General features: G+C 42.4%; 1 protein-coding gene across 1 annotated transcript in view; it reads left to right on the top strand.

Moving 5' to 3' along the window:
- PTPN12 (protein tyrosine phosphatase non-receptor type 12) overlaps positions 1-16,393 on the top strand; it is an 80,102-nt gene that overhangs the window by 40,407 nt on the left and 23,302 nt on the right. Inside the window, exons 4-12 of the mRNA XM_077264702.1 lie at positions 145-240; positions 1,730-1,768; positions 3,018-3,089; positions 3,518-3,577; positions 7,884-8,026; positions 8,115-8,181; positions 8,263-8,340; positions 9,638-9,733; positions 13,869-13,951. Coding sequence (XP_077120817.1) covers positions 145-240; positions 1,730-1,768; positions 3,018-3,089; positions 3,518-3,577; positions 7,884-8,026; positions 8,115-8,181; positions 8,263-8,340; positions 9,638-9,733; positions 13,869-13,951 — 734 coding nt within the window. The remainder of the gene's footprint in view (positions 1-144; positions 241-1,729; positions 1,769-3,017; positions 3,090-3,517; positions 3,578-7,883; positions 8,027-8,114; positions 8,182-8,262; positions 8,341-9,637; positions 9,734-13,868; positions 13,952-16,393) is intronic.

The raw sequence follows: 16,393 nt of genomic DNA, 5'->3' as shown, positions 1-16,393 counted from the left end.
TTAAGTTTAACATGGACTTTGAGAAATGGAAACCTGACGATTAAATTGAGTACACACAATTCTTTTTATTTGGCACAGGTACCTGTGCAGATTATCATATACGTTGCATATGGCTGTACTTAATTATGTTCTCTATCTTTCCAGGGAGTCCATGGCCCTAAAGCGTATATAGCAACACAGGGGCCCTTAGCTAATACGGTAATAGATTTTTGGAGGATGATTTGGGAATATCAGGTGAAGGTGAGTCAGTAGAATTCCTAGAAATGTAAGCGTTCTATTTAGGATAAAGGATGTAAGATGGCGTACTGCTTTGGTTTTCTGGATGGATCCCTATAGTGTTACTAGTGTGCATTATAAGGGAAGCCGCTCTATATTAGCAGTGTAGTGCTAGTTAGTGCAGACCTACTGTACTTCTTGATTGTTTCCACCTTAGGAATGTAGGGATGCTTTGCTTAGCTTCCATAGATTATACATTCCAGGTTTTAAACCCTGTGCTATATACTACGTGGCTGTGCTATTTACTGCGTGGGCTGTTAAATACTACGTGGCTGTGCTATATACTACGTGGCTGTGCTATATACTACGTGGCTGTGCTATATACTACGTGGCTGTGCTATATACTACGTGGCTGTGCTATATACTACGTGGCTGTGCTATATACTACGTGGCTGTGCTATATACTACGTGGCTGTGCTATATACTATGTGGCTGTGCTATATACTACGTGGCTGTGCTATTTACTACGTGGGCTGTTAAATACTACGTGGCTGTGCTATATACTACATGGCCGGCCGCAAGCAATCAGCGACAGGCGCGAATCCTGTGTATTCAATGGATTATTCTAAAATCTTCATAAATAAACTACATACATATTCTAGAATACCCGATGCGTTAGAACCGGGCCACCATCTAGTACTATATATTTAGCTTAGAACAATGTGGAACCATGTAAAATGATTGCCTCCTAAAAATTAGATCAAAGATTATTGGATGGTTCATTTAGATTGTTGCTTAGGGTGTGTTACCACGTGGTGTGTTCACAGTGGATTTTCTGCTGCGTATTACAGTGACTGCATTGTGGATAAGATTACATGATCTTATTCACATGCTCAGAAAAGAATCTGCAGGATAAACTGCCCTGGCGTTGTAGATTCCATGTCTGCGTCGTGCCAGTTCATGCTGCGTATGTATGTCACCTGATCAGCATGTAGTACCTACACGTTTGTGGTGCGGATAGCGCCCTTAATCATGGTGAAATATTAAGTTTAAGTGAATTTTCCACTGTGATACTGTATATTGCAACATACCCTTATCGGTTTTATCCAGTCAAATGATATTGATGACTTACCCATAGAACAGACCATCAATACTAGATCGCCACCCCCATAGATAAATGTATGGCGTGGCGCTGCACAGCTCTTTTCATTGTGTAGTCCTAGGCATCAGCTCCTATTGAAGTGAACCATCCCCATCTATATTTATGACCTATCCTAAGGACAGGACATCAGTATCATTTGACCGGACCACCCCTTTAAGGTGCATGTGAGCAGTAGCTTTAAGTTACATGAGTGATTTTGTTTCACAGATAAATTTATAACATGCAGGTTTATGTAGCATTAATGTCATTCTTATGAGCGCTTTGAAATAATGCAACATGTGAAAGGAAAAAATGTATTTATTTTTTAAATAAACAAATGTGACTTTTTATTTTTTCTCCCTCAATTTCCAGATAATTGTAATGGCTTGTCGTGAATTTGAAATGGGAAGGGTATGTATTGTGGAGACATGGTGAACTTGCATGAATCTGCACTTCCTCTGGGGTTTGAGTAATGCAGGATTTCCTTTAACTGCTTCTGACCAGCTACAATGTGGGACCTGGAAGCTGAAGCCTGCCCGGGACAGAGGCCATCTATGATGCCGGATCTTGTGTTCTGGTATACAACGTAAATCTGACGAGGGAAAGGAAACCTAAATGCCTCTGCAGTCCCTCCTGTTGTGGACACTTACTGTCCTGTGTAGCATGTGATGGCACAATGTGGAGTCTTGGCAATGTCTCGTGTAATGAGATATTGGAGCTTGATGAATGCAGTAGTATCCGGTTAGTAGAGCGCTTAAGACATGTACATAGAGAGTAAACGTTAGGCTCTGGTTAAAATTATATAGCATAATCCACAGTAAATTAAATAATTTCCTAGAGATCTTCATAATACTCTATAGAGGAAAAATGAAGCTACAAACGGGGCTGTGGAGTTGGTAAGCCAAACCTCCGACTCCTCAATTTCCATGACTCCAACTCCGACTCCACAGCCCTGGCTACAAGTGGCTGATAAAAATAGAAATCAGCATACCGTAAGCCAAAATGGTACCAAGAATTCCCTAGATACATGCGGGGAGCGCCCCAGTGCCGGCTTCAGTGGTGATTGCTGCTATCCTTCTGTGCCTGTGTACACAGCAGCCTATCGGTCAGTGGCCAGGTGGAGCGCTGGATTCCGATCACTCTAACATGGTCTTTGACTCATTTCACCCAAACCTTTTTTTTGTCTAATTATCTTTTTAAATTTCCTCAGACTTCACTGTTTTTTGTAGTGAAATACAGTCCTAACCTACATGTGGGAGCAATACGATAAATACCTATCTGGGGTGTGAGGAGTCTCGGATTTCCCCACAGGGATCTCCAGTAAAATGCTTGCTGCTGTTTATTGGTGTTGCTCTGTGCACCCGCACACCAGGATAGTGTGTATTCCGCCATTAGCTATTTCAGGGAAATGGTGAGGGAGATGTAATTCCCTGCATCCCAGCATAGTAATTACTGGAAGTCTGCTCGTAAAGGGATTGATTTCAGGATTACATTAGGCAATGTAATTCTCTTACATGCCATGTCATTTCTACATTCTGTGACTGATATTTACATTGTCAGATTTTACTATTGTCCATAATGGTAACGGTTACTTTCTAATCGGCAGCTAGAGTACTGTATACTTTTAACCATTATATTCTTTTTTTTGTGATTTTAACAGAAAAAATGTGAGCGCTATTATCCAAATTTTGGAGAACAAGCTTTAACGTTTGGAACGTTTCATATTTCTTGTGTAAGTACACCTTCATGAGGAGGTTGTATCTTATGTGTAGTGTCACGCGATCGGCGGCGCTACCTGTATGTAGAGCTACCGACTAAATGTAACACTGCTGCACAATTTTATACATTTGCATAAGTCATTTAAGAGCTGATCAAATAAATTCACAGGACGCTGGCCCCATCAGCCGTTTTGGTAGTATTTGGCAGCCAGACCATTGATCTGCCTACCAAGCAGGGCTTCTCCTGATGAGTAGGCCCATCAAAAATCACTGGCCCTACTAAAGGTGCCATGGATTCCAGGTTTGTGGGGTCTTGGTTCGGCAGGCAAAGACTACCAATGTGATTGCTGGATCTTTTTGATCACCTCTAGCCATGGATGTGACTAATAGACCAATATGAATGACTGACTGACTGGTATATTGTCTCTCTTTTTTTCTGTAGGAGGAAGAACAGTCCAGAAAAGATTACTTTGTTAGAACGCTTACGGTGGAATTCCAGAATGTAAGTCTTGTATGGTATTGCTCTAACAATCACCATCTTCATTTTCTTTAAGATGGTTGTGGCCTGTATGATAATCAGATAACAGATCACTTAAGGGGTTGTCATCATCTTTGCATGAACCTTGGTGAAACATTTTTAGGCATTATGGGCTGTCCTTGCAGCTGCCCCGCAGGTAAGTCTGTGTGGCTGTTCCTGCTGGCTATGGCTACTTTCACACTTCCGTCTTTTACAAGACGTCGCAATGCGTCGTTCTGTGTAAAAAAAACGCATCCTGCAAAGTTGCCCGCAGGATGCGTTTTTTGCACATAGACTTGTATTACCGACGCATCGTAAGGTATGAACACACAATCCATACGTCGTGGCACTGGATGCGTCGGTATTTGGCGGGCCTTCGTATCGAAATAACGTTCAAGGGAATGTTTTTTCGTACGTCGGGTCCTGCATTTTAAACTGCGCAGGCGTGGCCGGAACTCCACCCCCTCCTCCCTGGGACTTCACAGTGGGCAGCGGACGCATTGAAGCACTGCGTCCGCTGCCCACGTTGTGCTGAAAAGCTTCAACGTACGTCGCGCCGACACTTAGCGACGGCCGCGTACCGACGGAAGTCTGAAAGAAGCCTTAGCTATCCTAATTTGTACAAGATGTTGGGTTAATAAGACAGCCATGGTCCTGATATTTGGCATTGTACAGCTGACCGTCTGTTATAAAGACTGGGGTGTCTTCCTTTTTAATAATTTTTGGTAATATATCTCTGAAATCTAATTGCATATTTGTATCAGAGCTCAGCTCTTCACTCAGCTGACCTGGATCAATAGAAAAGTAGTAAATGGCCAGATTAACAAATGCAGAAAAAAATCATTGTGGTTCCCACCATCAATTTATTTTTTACCCTTTATAAGTAGAAATGGATTAGCTAATACGTAAGTGCGCAAAAAGGGAATCCTTGCTGCTTGTACCTTGAGTCTGCACCAAATAAAGGCACTGCAGTAGCGTCATGGGATGTCCTGCAGGCTATGTAATGTTATTAGCAACTTCATATATTGGGAAAAACAACTGCGGGAAGTCATGTCTGCCATTTAGCCCTAGTAACTTATGGTGCAATGGTACACTGCTCAAAAAAATAGTTAACTCTAAACTAATATCCCACATCCTAGTTATCACTGAGTGAAATATTCCAGTTGCAAATCTTTATTCATTACATAGTTGAATGTGTTGCGAACAATAAAACATAAAAAGGATTAATGTAAGTCAAAATTAATATCCCATGGAGGTCTGGATTTGAAATGATGCTTAAAATCAAAGTTTAAAATCAAATTACAGGCTGGTCCAACTTCAGTGGAAGTGCCTCAAGACAAGGAAATTATTCTCAGTAGTGCATGTCGCCTACACGTGCCTGTATAACGTCCCTACAGTGACTGGGTATGCTACTGATGAGGCGGCGGATGGTCTCCTGAGGGATCTCCTTCCAGACCTGGATTAAAGCATGAGTCAACTCCTGGACAGTCTGTGGGGCAACGTGGCATTGGTGGATGGAACAAGACATGATGTCCCAGATGTGCTTGATTTGGATTCAGTTTTTGGGAACGGACGGGCCAGTCCATAGCATCAATGCCTTCATTATGCTGGGACTTCTGAAACACTTCAGCCATGAGGCCTAGCATTGTCATGCATAAGAAGAAACCCAGTGCACCTGCATATGATCTCACAATGTCTGAGGATCCCATCCTGGTACCGAATGGCAGTCAGGGTACCTCTGGCGAGCACATGGAGGGCTCCAAAGAAATTCCTCCCCACACCATTACTAACCCTACTGCTAATTCGGTCATGCTGGAGGATGTTGCAGGCAGCAGAACGTTCTCCACAGCGTCTCCAGACTGTCATGTCTGTAACATGTGCTCAGTGTGAATTATCTGATCTCATCCGTGAAGAGCACAGGGTGCCAATGTCGAATATGACAATCTTTGTGTTCTCTGCAAATGCAAATCACACTACATGGTGCTGGGCTGTAAGCACAACACCAAACTGTGGACGACTGGCACTCATGGAGTTTTTTTGAAAGATTGAGCAGGCACATGGATATTAGTGGCCTGCTGGAGGTCATTTTGCAGGACTCTTGCACTGCTCCTCTTGTTCCTCCTTGCACAAAGGAGGAGGTAGCGGTCCTGCTGCTGGGTTGTTGCCCTCCTACGACCCCTCCACGTCTCCTTGTGTACTGGCTTGTCTCCTGTGCTGAAACACAGCTACCCTTCTTACCACAGCTTGCATTGATGTTCCATACTGGATAAGCTGCACTACCTGAGCAACTTCTGTGGGTTATAGACACCGACTCCTGCTACTGTACAGCATCTCTAGGGGTGAGGGCAATGACAAAACGCAAAAGTGATCAAAACCACCAAAAAACAAAGAGAAATGGTTTGTGGTCACCCCCTGCAGAACCACTTCTTTATAGGGTTGTCTTGCTAATTGCCTATCATTTCTACCTGTTGCCTGTTCCATTTGCACAACCACAGGAGAAATTGATTCACAATCAGTGTTGCTTCGTAACTGGACAGGTTGATTTCACAGAAGTGTGATTGACTTGGAGTTACATTGTGTTTTTTGAGTAGTGTATATTAAAAGGGTTGTTCACTTTATCTTAACAAATGTATAGGGGACATGATTTTTTTTTTTTTGCCTTTTACTAATTTGTAAGTATACAACATAGAAAAAAACGAGTAAAAACCCATCAAACCCACTGAACTACGATCAAGGAAACACAATGATTTAAAATAATATCCTTCATTTGACATATGACAAAATCCTACAAAGTGCCGGACATACGGTAGACATAGACATGCCTCACTGTCAGCTTTGTAACGTTACCAGCTCCTTACAAAGTTCCGGAGTAAATGGTCCGTCTGACTGCAGCTATTTCAGTAGTCCTCACCACTGCCACCATTTAACAAGGTTGTACCGTTATCATTCACAGCCCTTGAATTTGTAAATAAGGGGAATTCTTACATTTTATGCTTGGTGACCACCAAATGATGTAAAACCCAATACCCGAACGTTCTCCCATATGGGGAATTTGTTTTTTAAATGCTCTTTATGGGAGAAATGGCTTTTGGATATTTTAATATGACAAAGAATGTACTGTATATTTTAATCCTTGTCATTCCGTAATCATTGTTAGATGCGCCCAGTTATGGCTCTTTTGCCATCTTCAATTATCGCAGACAGGGGGAAATCTTGTTAATTTTTTTTGTGGGGGGGGGGAAAAAAGTATTTGTGTGTGGCAATTATCCTATGAAGGTATTTTGGTAATATTTAAGTATTACAGGTTCTTCTCCTGCACTTGTTATTGCAGTTTTATATCACTGTATAGATTTCCTGTCCAAAAAATGTCATCTGGTGGAGGAACAAGTGACCAGACTCGACCAGGTGAAAATCTGCCTTCCCACATTCCGTGTTTAATTGGAGGAGCGTGATGGACAGATCTAGTCACATGCTCCTTCATCATCTGCCATTCTTATTGTGCAGTCTGAGGAAAGTGATACGAACAAGTGCATGAGGAGAAACGGTCATGCCCACATAATAGTAAGTGCCACAAAATCATGTCCTCAACACATCTGGTAAAGATAAAGACAACCCACAGGAAACCCACCAGGAGCCGGGAAATGTTCAAATTTTTTATATGAATTTTTTTTTTTTTTCCCTCATTCACTTAAAGGGAATATAAAATTATTACTATGGGCATATAGCTTGTAGACTGCTGAGGGGAGTGATGCCTGTGTGTCTCATATCAGATGCCCTGTTGCTGAGAAATCACCTTTTATCACATTATATAAGCGACATCTTCCAGCCTCTGGGGAGGACGCTGCGTGGAAGATAACTCTGCCTCCAGAGCTTGTTTTACATGAAGGGAGAGTTACCAATGTAAGACAAGTAACTAACACAGGGCATGAGAAATGAAATTTGTCTTCTTGCAAACACAATTTTTACAGTTCTTGAGCTCTGCTGTATTGTAACAATATGGAGGAAATTGCATATGTCCGGTATAATCACACACCGCTCTGCAGTGAGATCAGAAGATCAGAAGACCAGAGAGCGGCCATTACTGGTAACCACTACACATCACACTGGAAACCATTATAAATCGAGTACTAAACTAAGCTGCAAAACCCAGAAATGGACATTATTCTCTAAAGATGTGTTCAGAATCCGATAGCTGTTCTGAGTAGAAATAAATCTTAAGCCATGTGCACACGTGGCAGGTTTTGCAGTGCAACAAAGCACAGTGTAATTTTTTTCCCGTTCTGTTTGGCAGGAGACGCGTAGAATTCTTCAGTTTCATTATGTTAATTGGCCGGACCACGATGTGCCGTCCTCTTTCGATTCTATTCTTGACATGATTAGTTTGATGCGGGATTATCAGGCTCATGAGGAGGTTCCTTTATGCATTCATTGCAGGTATAAAATCTTTGTGGAATTGTATGACATGCTAACACCATTGTGGACTAAGAAGGCTGTAAGTAGAATATTGTCCTCCTCTCTTTAGTGCAGGGTGTGGACGGACAGGAGCCATTTGTGCAATAGATTATACGTGGAATCTGCTGAAGGCTCGGGTACGTGGCAAGCATGAAAACCAAAGTTCAGAAGATTCCAGTCGTCAGGGGATATTAATCCATTATTGTCTTTTTCTTCAGAAAATACCTGGAGAGTTTAATGTTTTTAGTTTAATTCAAGATATGAGGACGCAGCGGCATTCGGCCGTCCAAACCAAGGTACGGAATTTGCATCAGTTACAATTGGAAACCAACTATCGGTGATGATTTATTTAATTTTTTTTTAATCTGTGCCATATTTGATTTTGTTATTAAGTTACATGCAGTTTGTTTTCATTCACTGTTAAATCTTGGGTTCAGTGTCTCTGCTTTTTTGAAGAAAATTACAATTCCATTGATACTTGGCAATGGGCTATTAATGTGTTACTAATAGTGTAATCCAACATTGTGATCTCCAGAATATGTACTCTTTTCAACAACCATATTATGGCTACAAGACCAAACAACCTTTGATTGCTGTAGGAGCCTGTGTTGCTCATGGTTAACTCATTAGAACAGTAAGGGGTTCACTTGTTACTGGGATGGGAACAGTGGAACACAATCCAGATATGATGCGTTATCTGAGTAGTGATCAGGTTTGCATGGTTACTAGGTATTGGCGCAGTCACAATGTGTATATGTGTGTTTTAGTGCGTGTATGTGTACATGCACACCCACAAACCCACTTTCGAAAATGTGGGACGCTGTGTAAAATGTAAAGAAGACAAGAATGCAATGATTTGGAATTCTATTGTAGCCATATTTTATTTATAACAGAACATGGATCACGGACCCAAAGGTGAAAGTTAGACAGTTTTTTGATTTAAAAAAAACTAAAATAAAATTACTTAATTTAGAAATTGATGGAAGCAACACATCTCAAAAAAGCTGGGCTAGGGCCATGTGTACTATTGTGCAGCATCATCTCTTTTTACAACAGTCTGCAAGCAGTTGGGAAGTAAAGAGCTCAATTTTACAAAAGGAGTTTTGTTTCATTCTTGTCTCCTTTGCAGAAATTTCATACAAATCTCTGCGTTCTTGTTTTCTTTATATGTTACACAGCTTTCCAACTTTTTTGGAATTTGGGTATATGTATATTATCGGTGTTGTATATATTATACAATACCGATGTGGCAACAGAGTGGATCAGGTGTTAGCACTGTATCCTTGCAGCGCTGGGGTCCTGGCTTCAAATCCCACCAAAGACAACATCTGCAAGGAGTTTGTATGTTCTCCCCGTGTTTGTGTGGGTTTCCTCCCACATTGCAAAGACATACTGTCAGGGACTTTAGATAGTGAGTCCTAATGGTGATAGTGCCGATAATTCTCACCACTCACGGTTATGATTCTGCAGTTACATATAGTGCTAAGCGTGGATAACCCCTTTAACAGCTATTGTCTCAGGTGTTATCTACATGGTGAAATCCTGTGCCAACTATTGGTTTTACTAAGTCCTGTTTTCTCCTCCTCTGTGTAGGAACAGTATGAACTCGTACATCGTGCCATAGCTCAGCTATTTCAGAAACAGCTGGAGGTGTATGAAAATGAGTCCAGAAAGATTGGGGATGACTTGGTATGTGAAACTTAATTAGAACTTTATTGCCGTGTTACTGGCTGTGGAAAAGTGCTTAAAGCGTTCCTCCTGGCCAATTTTCTGTACAATAAAGGAATATGCATTGTCTGCCCTTGTGGACCTCAGCAGTATGCTAAGTAAATGCTCAGTCAAGCATGGTTGGTCGCAACATTTGGCGTCCATCACTTCCAGTACTTGTTGGACCCACTTGATGCCTACTATATTGTTTAGATCCTTCCCTTCTACCAGAAAATCAATTTTCATTCTATTTTTGCATGTGGGCAAAGAATCATTAGAAGGGACATCATGCTATATGTAGAAAAAAAACCCAAACTTTAAAGGTAACCTGTCAAGAAGCTCATGATGCCCAGACTGCCGGCAGCATGAATTTAAAACCTTTGCTGCACAAATGCAGACGGTTATATTCTCTGAAATAGTTTGGCATATCATAAAAATTATACTTTTGATGATCCGGCTGGCGACAAGACTAGTCCGACTCCACCCTGATTGGCTGTTGAAACATTGTGTTCATACACAACACTGTGGTTCTGGACTACTCTGGTCTCCGGACAGATCTTCAAAGCATATTTTTTCTGAAACAGAAAATATATAATATAATGTATAATATACCTGGCTGCAAACGTGCAGCCAGGCTGTTATTAAAGACATTTGTTTACTAATGACTTAGTCACAGCCAAAGCTAACTGACAGTTCTCCATCCTCCTCCTTCTTGACCTGTCCTCTGCTTTCGACACAGTCAATCACTGCCTACTGCTACAGATTCTTTTTTCCCTTGGTATCAAAGACCTCGCCCTGTCCTGGATCGCCTCATACCTATCCAACTGCACATTTAGCGTTTCCCACTCACACACTACCTCCTCATCCCGTCCTCTCTCTGTTGGAGTCCCTCAAGGCTCTGTCCTAGGACCCCTACTTTTTTCCATCTATACCCTTGGCCTAGGACAACTCATAAAGTCCCATGGCTTCCAGTACCACCTGTATGCAGACGACACTCAGATCTACCTCTCAGGACCAGATGTCACCTCCCTGCTGTCCAGAATCCCGAAGTGTCTGTCAGCCATATCATCCTTCACCTCTCGCTTCCTAAAACTCAATGTAGACAAAACCGAATTCATCATCTTTCCCCCACCTCACGTATCACCCCTACCCAATCTATCTATTATGGTAAACGGCATCACGCGCTCTCCCGCTCCTGAAATCCGCTGCCTCGGGGTAACTCTTGACTCTGCCCTGTCCTTCAAACCTCACGTCCAAGCTCTTGCCACCTCCTGTCGCCTCCAACTCAAAAATATTGCCAGAATCCGTTCCTTCCTCAGCCCACAATCTACCAAAACTCTTGTGCATGCTGTCATCATCTCCCGCCTCGATTACTGCAACACCCTCCTCTGTGGCCTCCCCGCTAACTCTCTTGCACCACTCCAGTCTGTCCTCAACTCTACTGCCCGCCTAATCCACCTCTCTCCTCGCTACTCCCCTGCTTCTCCCCTCTGCAAATCCCTCCACTGGCTCCCAATCCCCCAACGAATCCAGTTCAAACTACTAACACTGATCTACAAAGCCATCCACAACCTGTCCCCTCCCTACATCTCTGAACTAATCTCCCACTATCTTCCCTCACGTAATCTTCGTTCATCCCAAGACCTCCTACTCTCCTCCACACTTATTCGTTCCTCACACAATCACCTCCAAGATTTCTCCCGAATATCCCCCATCCTCTGGAATTCCATGCCTCAACACGTCCGATTTTCCACCACCCTCGGATCCTTCAGACGGAACCTGAAAACCCATCTCTTCAGGAAAGCCTACAGCCTACAATAACCGAGCCGCCGCCTCACCACCGCCAGAGCTGCCGCCTCACCACCGCCAGAGCCGCCGCCTCACACCTACCTTCTGTCTCTTCCCCACTATCCCATAGAATGTAAGTCCGCAAGGACAGGGTCCCCTCCCCCCTGTACCAGTGTGTCACTGTAAACCTGTTTACTGTAAACGATATCTATAACCCTGTATGTAACCCCTTTCTCATGTACAGCACCATGGAATTAATGGTGCTATATAAATAAATAAATAAATTAATAATAATAATAATAATAATAATTTGTTTGAGCAACATGAATTGCCTCACCGGTTCCCTTTACATTTTTTTATTAAACATTTTTTTTTTAGTTACGCTTCAGTTATCCACCAGGCATTGCAAAGTTATGAATTTTTATGAAAATACAGTTGTGCTGAAAAGTTTACATACCCCAGCAGAATTTTTGCTTTCTTGTCCTTTTTTCAGAGAATATGAATAACACCAAAACTTTTTCTCCACTCATGGATAGTGATTGGATGAAGCTATTTATTGTCAGACTACTGTGTTTTCTGTTTTTAAATCATAATGACAACCGAAAACATCCAAATGACCCCGATCAAAAGTTCACATACCCCATTTCTTAATACTGTGTATTGCCACCTCTAACATCAATGACAGCTTGAAGTCTTTTGTGATAGTTGTGGATGAGTTTCTTTATTTTCTCAGATGGTAAAGCTGCCCACTCTTCTTGGCAAAAAGCCTCCAGTTCCTGTAAATTCCTGGTCTATCATGAACTGCGCGATTGAGATCTCCCCAGAGTGGCTCAATGATACTTAGGTCAGGAGACTGATGGCCACTCCAGAACCTTCACTTTATTCTGCTGTAGCCAATGACAGATTGACTTGGCCTTGTGTCTTGGATCGTTGTCATGTTGGAACGTCCAAGTACGTCCCATGAGTAGCTTCCAGGCTGATGAGTGCAAATTTGCCTCCAGTATAAGTTTCCTGTGCCCTTGTAGCTCAGACATACACAAAACATCAGCGATCCACCTCTGTGCTTTACAGTAGGAATGGTGTTCATTTCATCATGGGCCTTGTTGACCTCTCTCCAAATGTAACGTTTATGGTTGTGGCCAAAAAGTTCAATTTTGGTCTCTTCACTCCAAATCACCTTGTTCCAGAAGTTTTGAGGCTTGTCTCTGTGCTTTCTTCTAGCGACTTGACCATGCAGCCCATTTTTCAAGTGCTTCCTTATTGTGCATCTTGAAACTGCCACACAGCTAGTTTTCAGAGAGTCCTGTATTTCAGCTGATGTAATTTGTTGGTTTTTCTTTGCATCCCGAACAATTTTCCTGGCAGTTGTGGACAACATTTTTGTTGGTCTATCTGGCCGTGGTTTTGTTTTTACAGAGCCCCTGATTTTCCATTTGTTCACCAGTTTAAACGCTGCTGGCTGTTTTATCAATTACTTGGATATCTTTTTGTATCCCTTTCCGGTTTTATACAGTTATACAGTTCAACTACCTCAAGTTTTTTGAGGATTTTTAAGTTTTTACATAGCCATGAAGTATGTTATGGATTGCTACATGTATAATATCAGAACCACCATTAGCACACGTATGCAGTTCCAGAACCACTGTCAGTACATGACAAAGGGAGCTGGGTCACCCTGACGGCTATGCACGCCTCACAACATCTCTCGGCGGGCTGCATGTTGTGCAGGCCTGTAATAGAGTAAAGTTTGCTGATCAGCCATTGAAAACAACTTCTAAATAAGCTTCTTTCACAACCGATATCTATTCGTCATTGAGCTCCTGAACTTGCTCCGTAGACCCCGCAAGTTATCTGTGACTAAAATATGTCAGCTCGCTGAGGGATTAAATAGAAGAAAAATATTTAAATCATCGGCTATATTTAAAGGATTCGGAGACCTTCCTTTAGAAATCTATATTATATTGCTATGATTTACAGGGTTCTTTTGATATGTTGAAAGACAGCAACTACGTATGGGCAACATGTTCTCCCTGTGGTTTTGTGGGTTTCCTTTTTGTACTCTGGTTTTGCCCCATACCCCAAAAATATGTGGGGTCAATTATAATGTCTGTAAAGTGTTGTGGAATGTGGTGGGGCTATATAAATGAGCATAATAAATGTTTATATATCACTGCCACGATTCTGCAGTTACATACTGACTACAGGCATGGTGCAATAGAACAAAGTAAAATATATAAATACTTTACTATCCAATGCAGAGTAATGAATCAAACTAGATGGATAATGTTTAAATGAGACTAACATTTATACTTGTCTTCTAAACCTCTAGGATGAAAATTCTGAAAATGCAGTAAATGCCTCAGATAATGATAAAATGGATTCTCCACCACCAAAGCCACCAAGAATCCGTAGGTAAGTAAAGAGGTCAGACAGTCCTTTTGGAATTTGTGCTAATAGGTTGGAACATTTTATATATTTTTTTTTTTTAGTTTAGACATAAAAAGAGATTTTGGATGCTTAATTTCCCAATCTTATGGTATTAAGTCTATCTTTAGGCTTAAATTGAGTTTCATATCAGTATTTTAATGACTTCCATAAGTTGTGTGGCTCCTGTTCCCATAACCTTGGGTTTCAGTTTTACAAATTACTGTAAGTTCTTGTGGCAGTGTAGTAAAAAGCAGTTGGTGTGGTGTGATAGTCGAGGCAGCTCTGCTTGGAAGACCAATATTTTACTTTAGTAAATAGTACTTTACCGCCTGCAGAGCTGGAACAAACTAGAACATGGCTTCATTTTATAGCCGCAAACAATTAGGTGACAATCAAGTTCCTGAAATGTGGAGTCAAGATTTTAAGAAAATGTGAAATCTTCATTATTTCTGTCTTAGTTCACACGTGATTTGCAGCAGTGTGCCTACAAAATGTGCTTTTGAAAATGACGATTAAAAAAAAAAGGTCTGAATTACGGTTGAGCGAAACGGATCAGACAATTCAAAAATCGCCGACTTTCGGCAATGTCGGGTTTCATGAAACCCGACCTGATCCTAATGTGGTATCGGCCATGAGGTCGGCGATCATCGCGCCAAAGTCGCGTTTCATATGACGCTTTCAGCGCCATTTTTCAGCCAATGAAGGAGGACGCAGAGTGTGGGCAGCGTGATGACATAGGTCTTGGTCCCCACCATCTTAGAGAAGGGCATTGCAGTGATTGGCTTGCTTTCTGCGGCGTCACAGGGGGTATAAAGGGGCGTTCCCGCCGACCGCCATCTTACTTCTGCCGATCTGAGCATAGGGAGAGGTTGCTGCAGCTTCATCAGAAGAAGGGATATAGTTAGGGAGGGAAGATTAACCCCCAAACCGCTTGTGCTGTAGCTATTTCCACTGTCCAACACCACCTTTTTTTTGCAGGGACAGTGGAGGCTATATTTTTGTGCATCAGCTCTGTAGCTTATTAGGCTGCCTTATAAGGCTCCCTGATAGCTGCATTGCTGTTTGTAGGCCGCTGGGCAAACCAACTGCTTTTTTTAAAGCAAAAATCCTGTTGCTCCTTTCTGCACAGTTATCTTGTTTATTTGTCCACACTTTTGTGTGCAGCAGTCCTTTTTATTGCTGCCATACTTGTCCTGAGATCATTGTAGGGAGATAGAAATTGTACTACAGTCCTTGTATTTTTTCATATATCTTCCAGCCACTTTCTGCCACGTACATTGTGTTGCTTTATACACTGGGCCTGAGTTTTGGTTCAGTCTCCCCCCCAAAAAAAGTGAGATGCAAATTCTCACAAAGTGGATATACTTCAGTCCTGTTAGTTTGTCATATATCAGCCAGTCACTTTCTGCCACTTACATTGTGTTTTTATGCACAGGGCCTGAGTTTTGGTTCAGTCTCCCCCCCAAAAAAGGGAGATTTAAATTCTCAACAAGTTTATATACACCTTCATCTTGTTTTACAGTACCATATAACGGTTGTTATTTTGGTTAGCTGGTACTGATGGTGGTGGTGCATCTGGTGGTAGTGGCAGCTGGTACTGATGGTGGTGCATCTGGTGGTAGTGGCAAAAGCACAATAGCACCTAAGGCTGGAGGTGTTGAGCCAGCGTCATCGTCTAAAATAGACACCTGGCCTGAATTGGCAGAATATGCATTACAGGAGCTCGCTTGCCCTGCTGCTAGTGTGCTATCAGAAAGAGTCTTCAGTGCTGCTGGTTCAATACTGACCGAAAAAAGGACACGTCTGGCTACCCAAAATGTTGATGATCTAACCTTCATTAAAATGAACCAATCATGGATTTCAAAATATTTGGCCCCACCTTCCCCTGCTGACACGTAGCTTGCCTGAAAAATGTCTTGCTTTTGGCCTCCTCTTACTGACTTCTCCAATTCCTCCATTTGCAGCTGCTGAATGTCCACCATAGGCCATTTTTATACCTCCCTAAATGGGCTGACTCCCCCCACAGGGCCGTGGTCACCACTTGGCGCAAGCAGCCGTGCGAGTGCCATTTGCCTGGACAGGTGGGTGTGCCCAATCTTAGGCGACGGCACTGGCACAGGGTCCCTCATAGTACAATGAAGTGTCTCTGACGGTGGTGGTGCACAACCTACGTTAGACACACCGTCGTAATATGAGGGGCCCTGTGCCAGTACCGTCGCCCACGAGAGTGTGTTCCCCCCAGCTCGAACAGTGCTCTACCACTTGTAATACTTACCTCTCCCTGCTCCACCACTGTGTAGTCTGTGCTGTTAAATCCTTCAATGGCACTGCCAATACAAATTTGTTGAAATGATAGATGATAGTAAAATATACAGGGGTCCTGGCCTCCATGTAGACCAGTTAATACTTTGCGCCTACTACCACTGT

This window comes from Ranitomeya variabilis, chromosome 5 (genome assembly GCF_051348905.1).
Source record: "Ranitomeya variabilis isolate aRanVar5 chromosome 5, aRanVar5.hap1, whole genome shotgun sequence".
Classification (NCBI taxonomy): Eukaryota; Metazoa; Chordata; class Amphibia; order Anura; family Dendrobatidae; genus Ranitomeya; species Ranitomeya variabilis.
The sequence above is the reverse complement of the archived record's forward strand: the minus strand, read 5'-3'. Positions and strand labels throughout refer to the sequence as shown.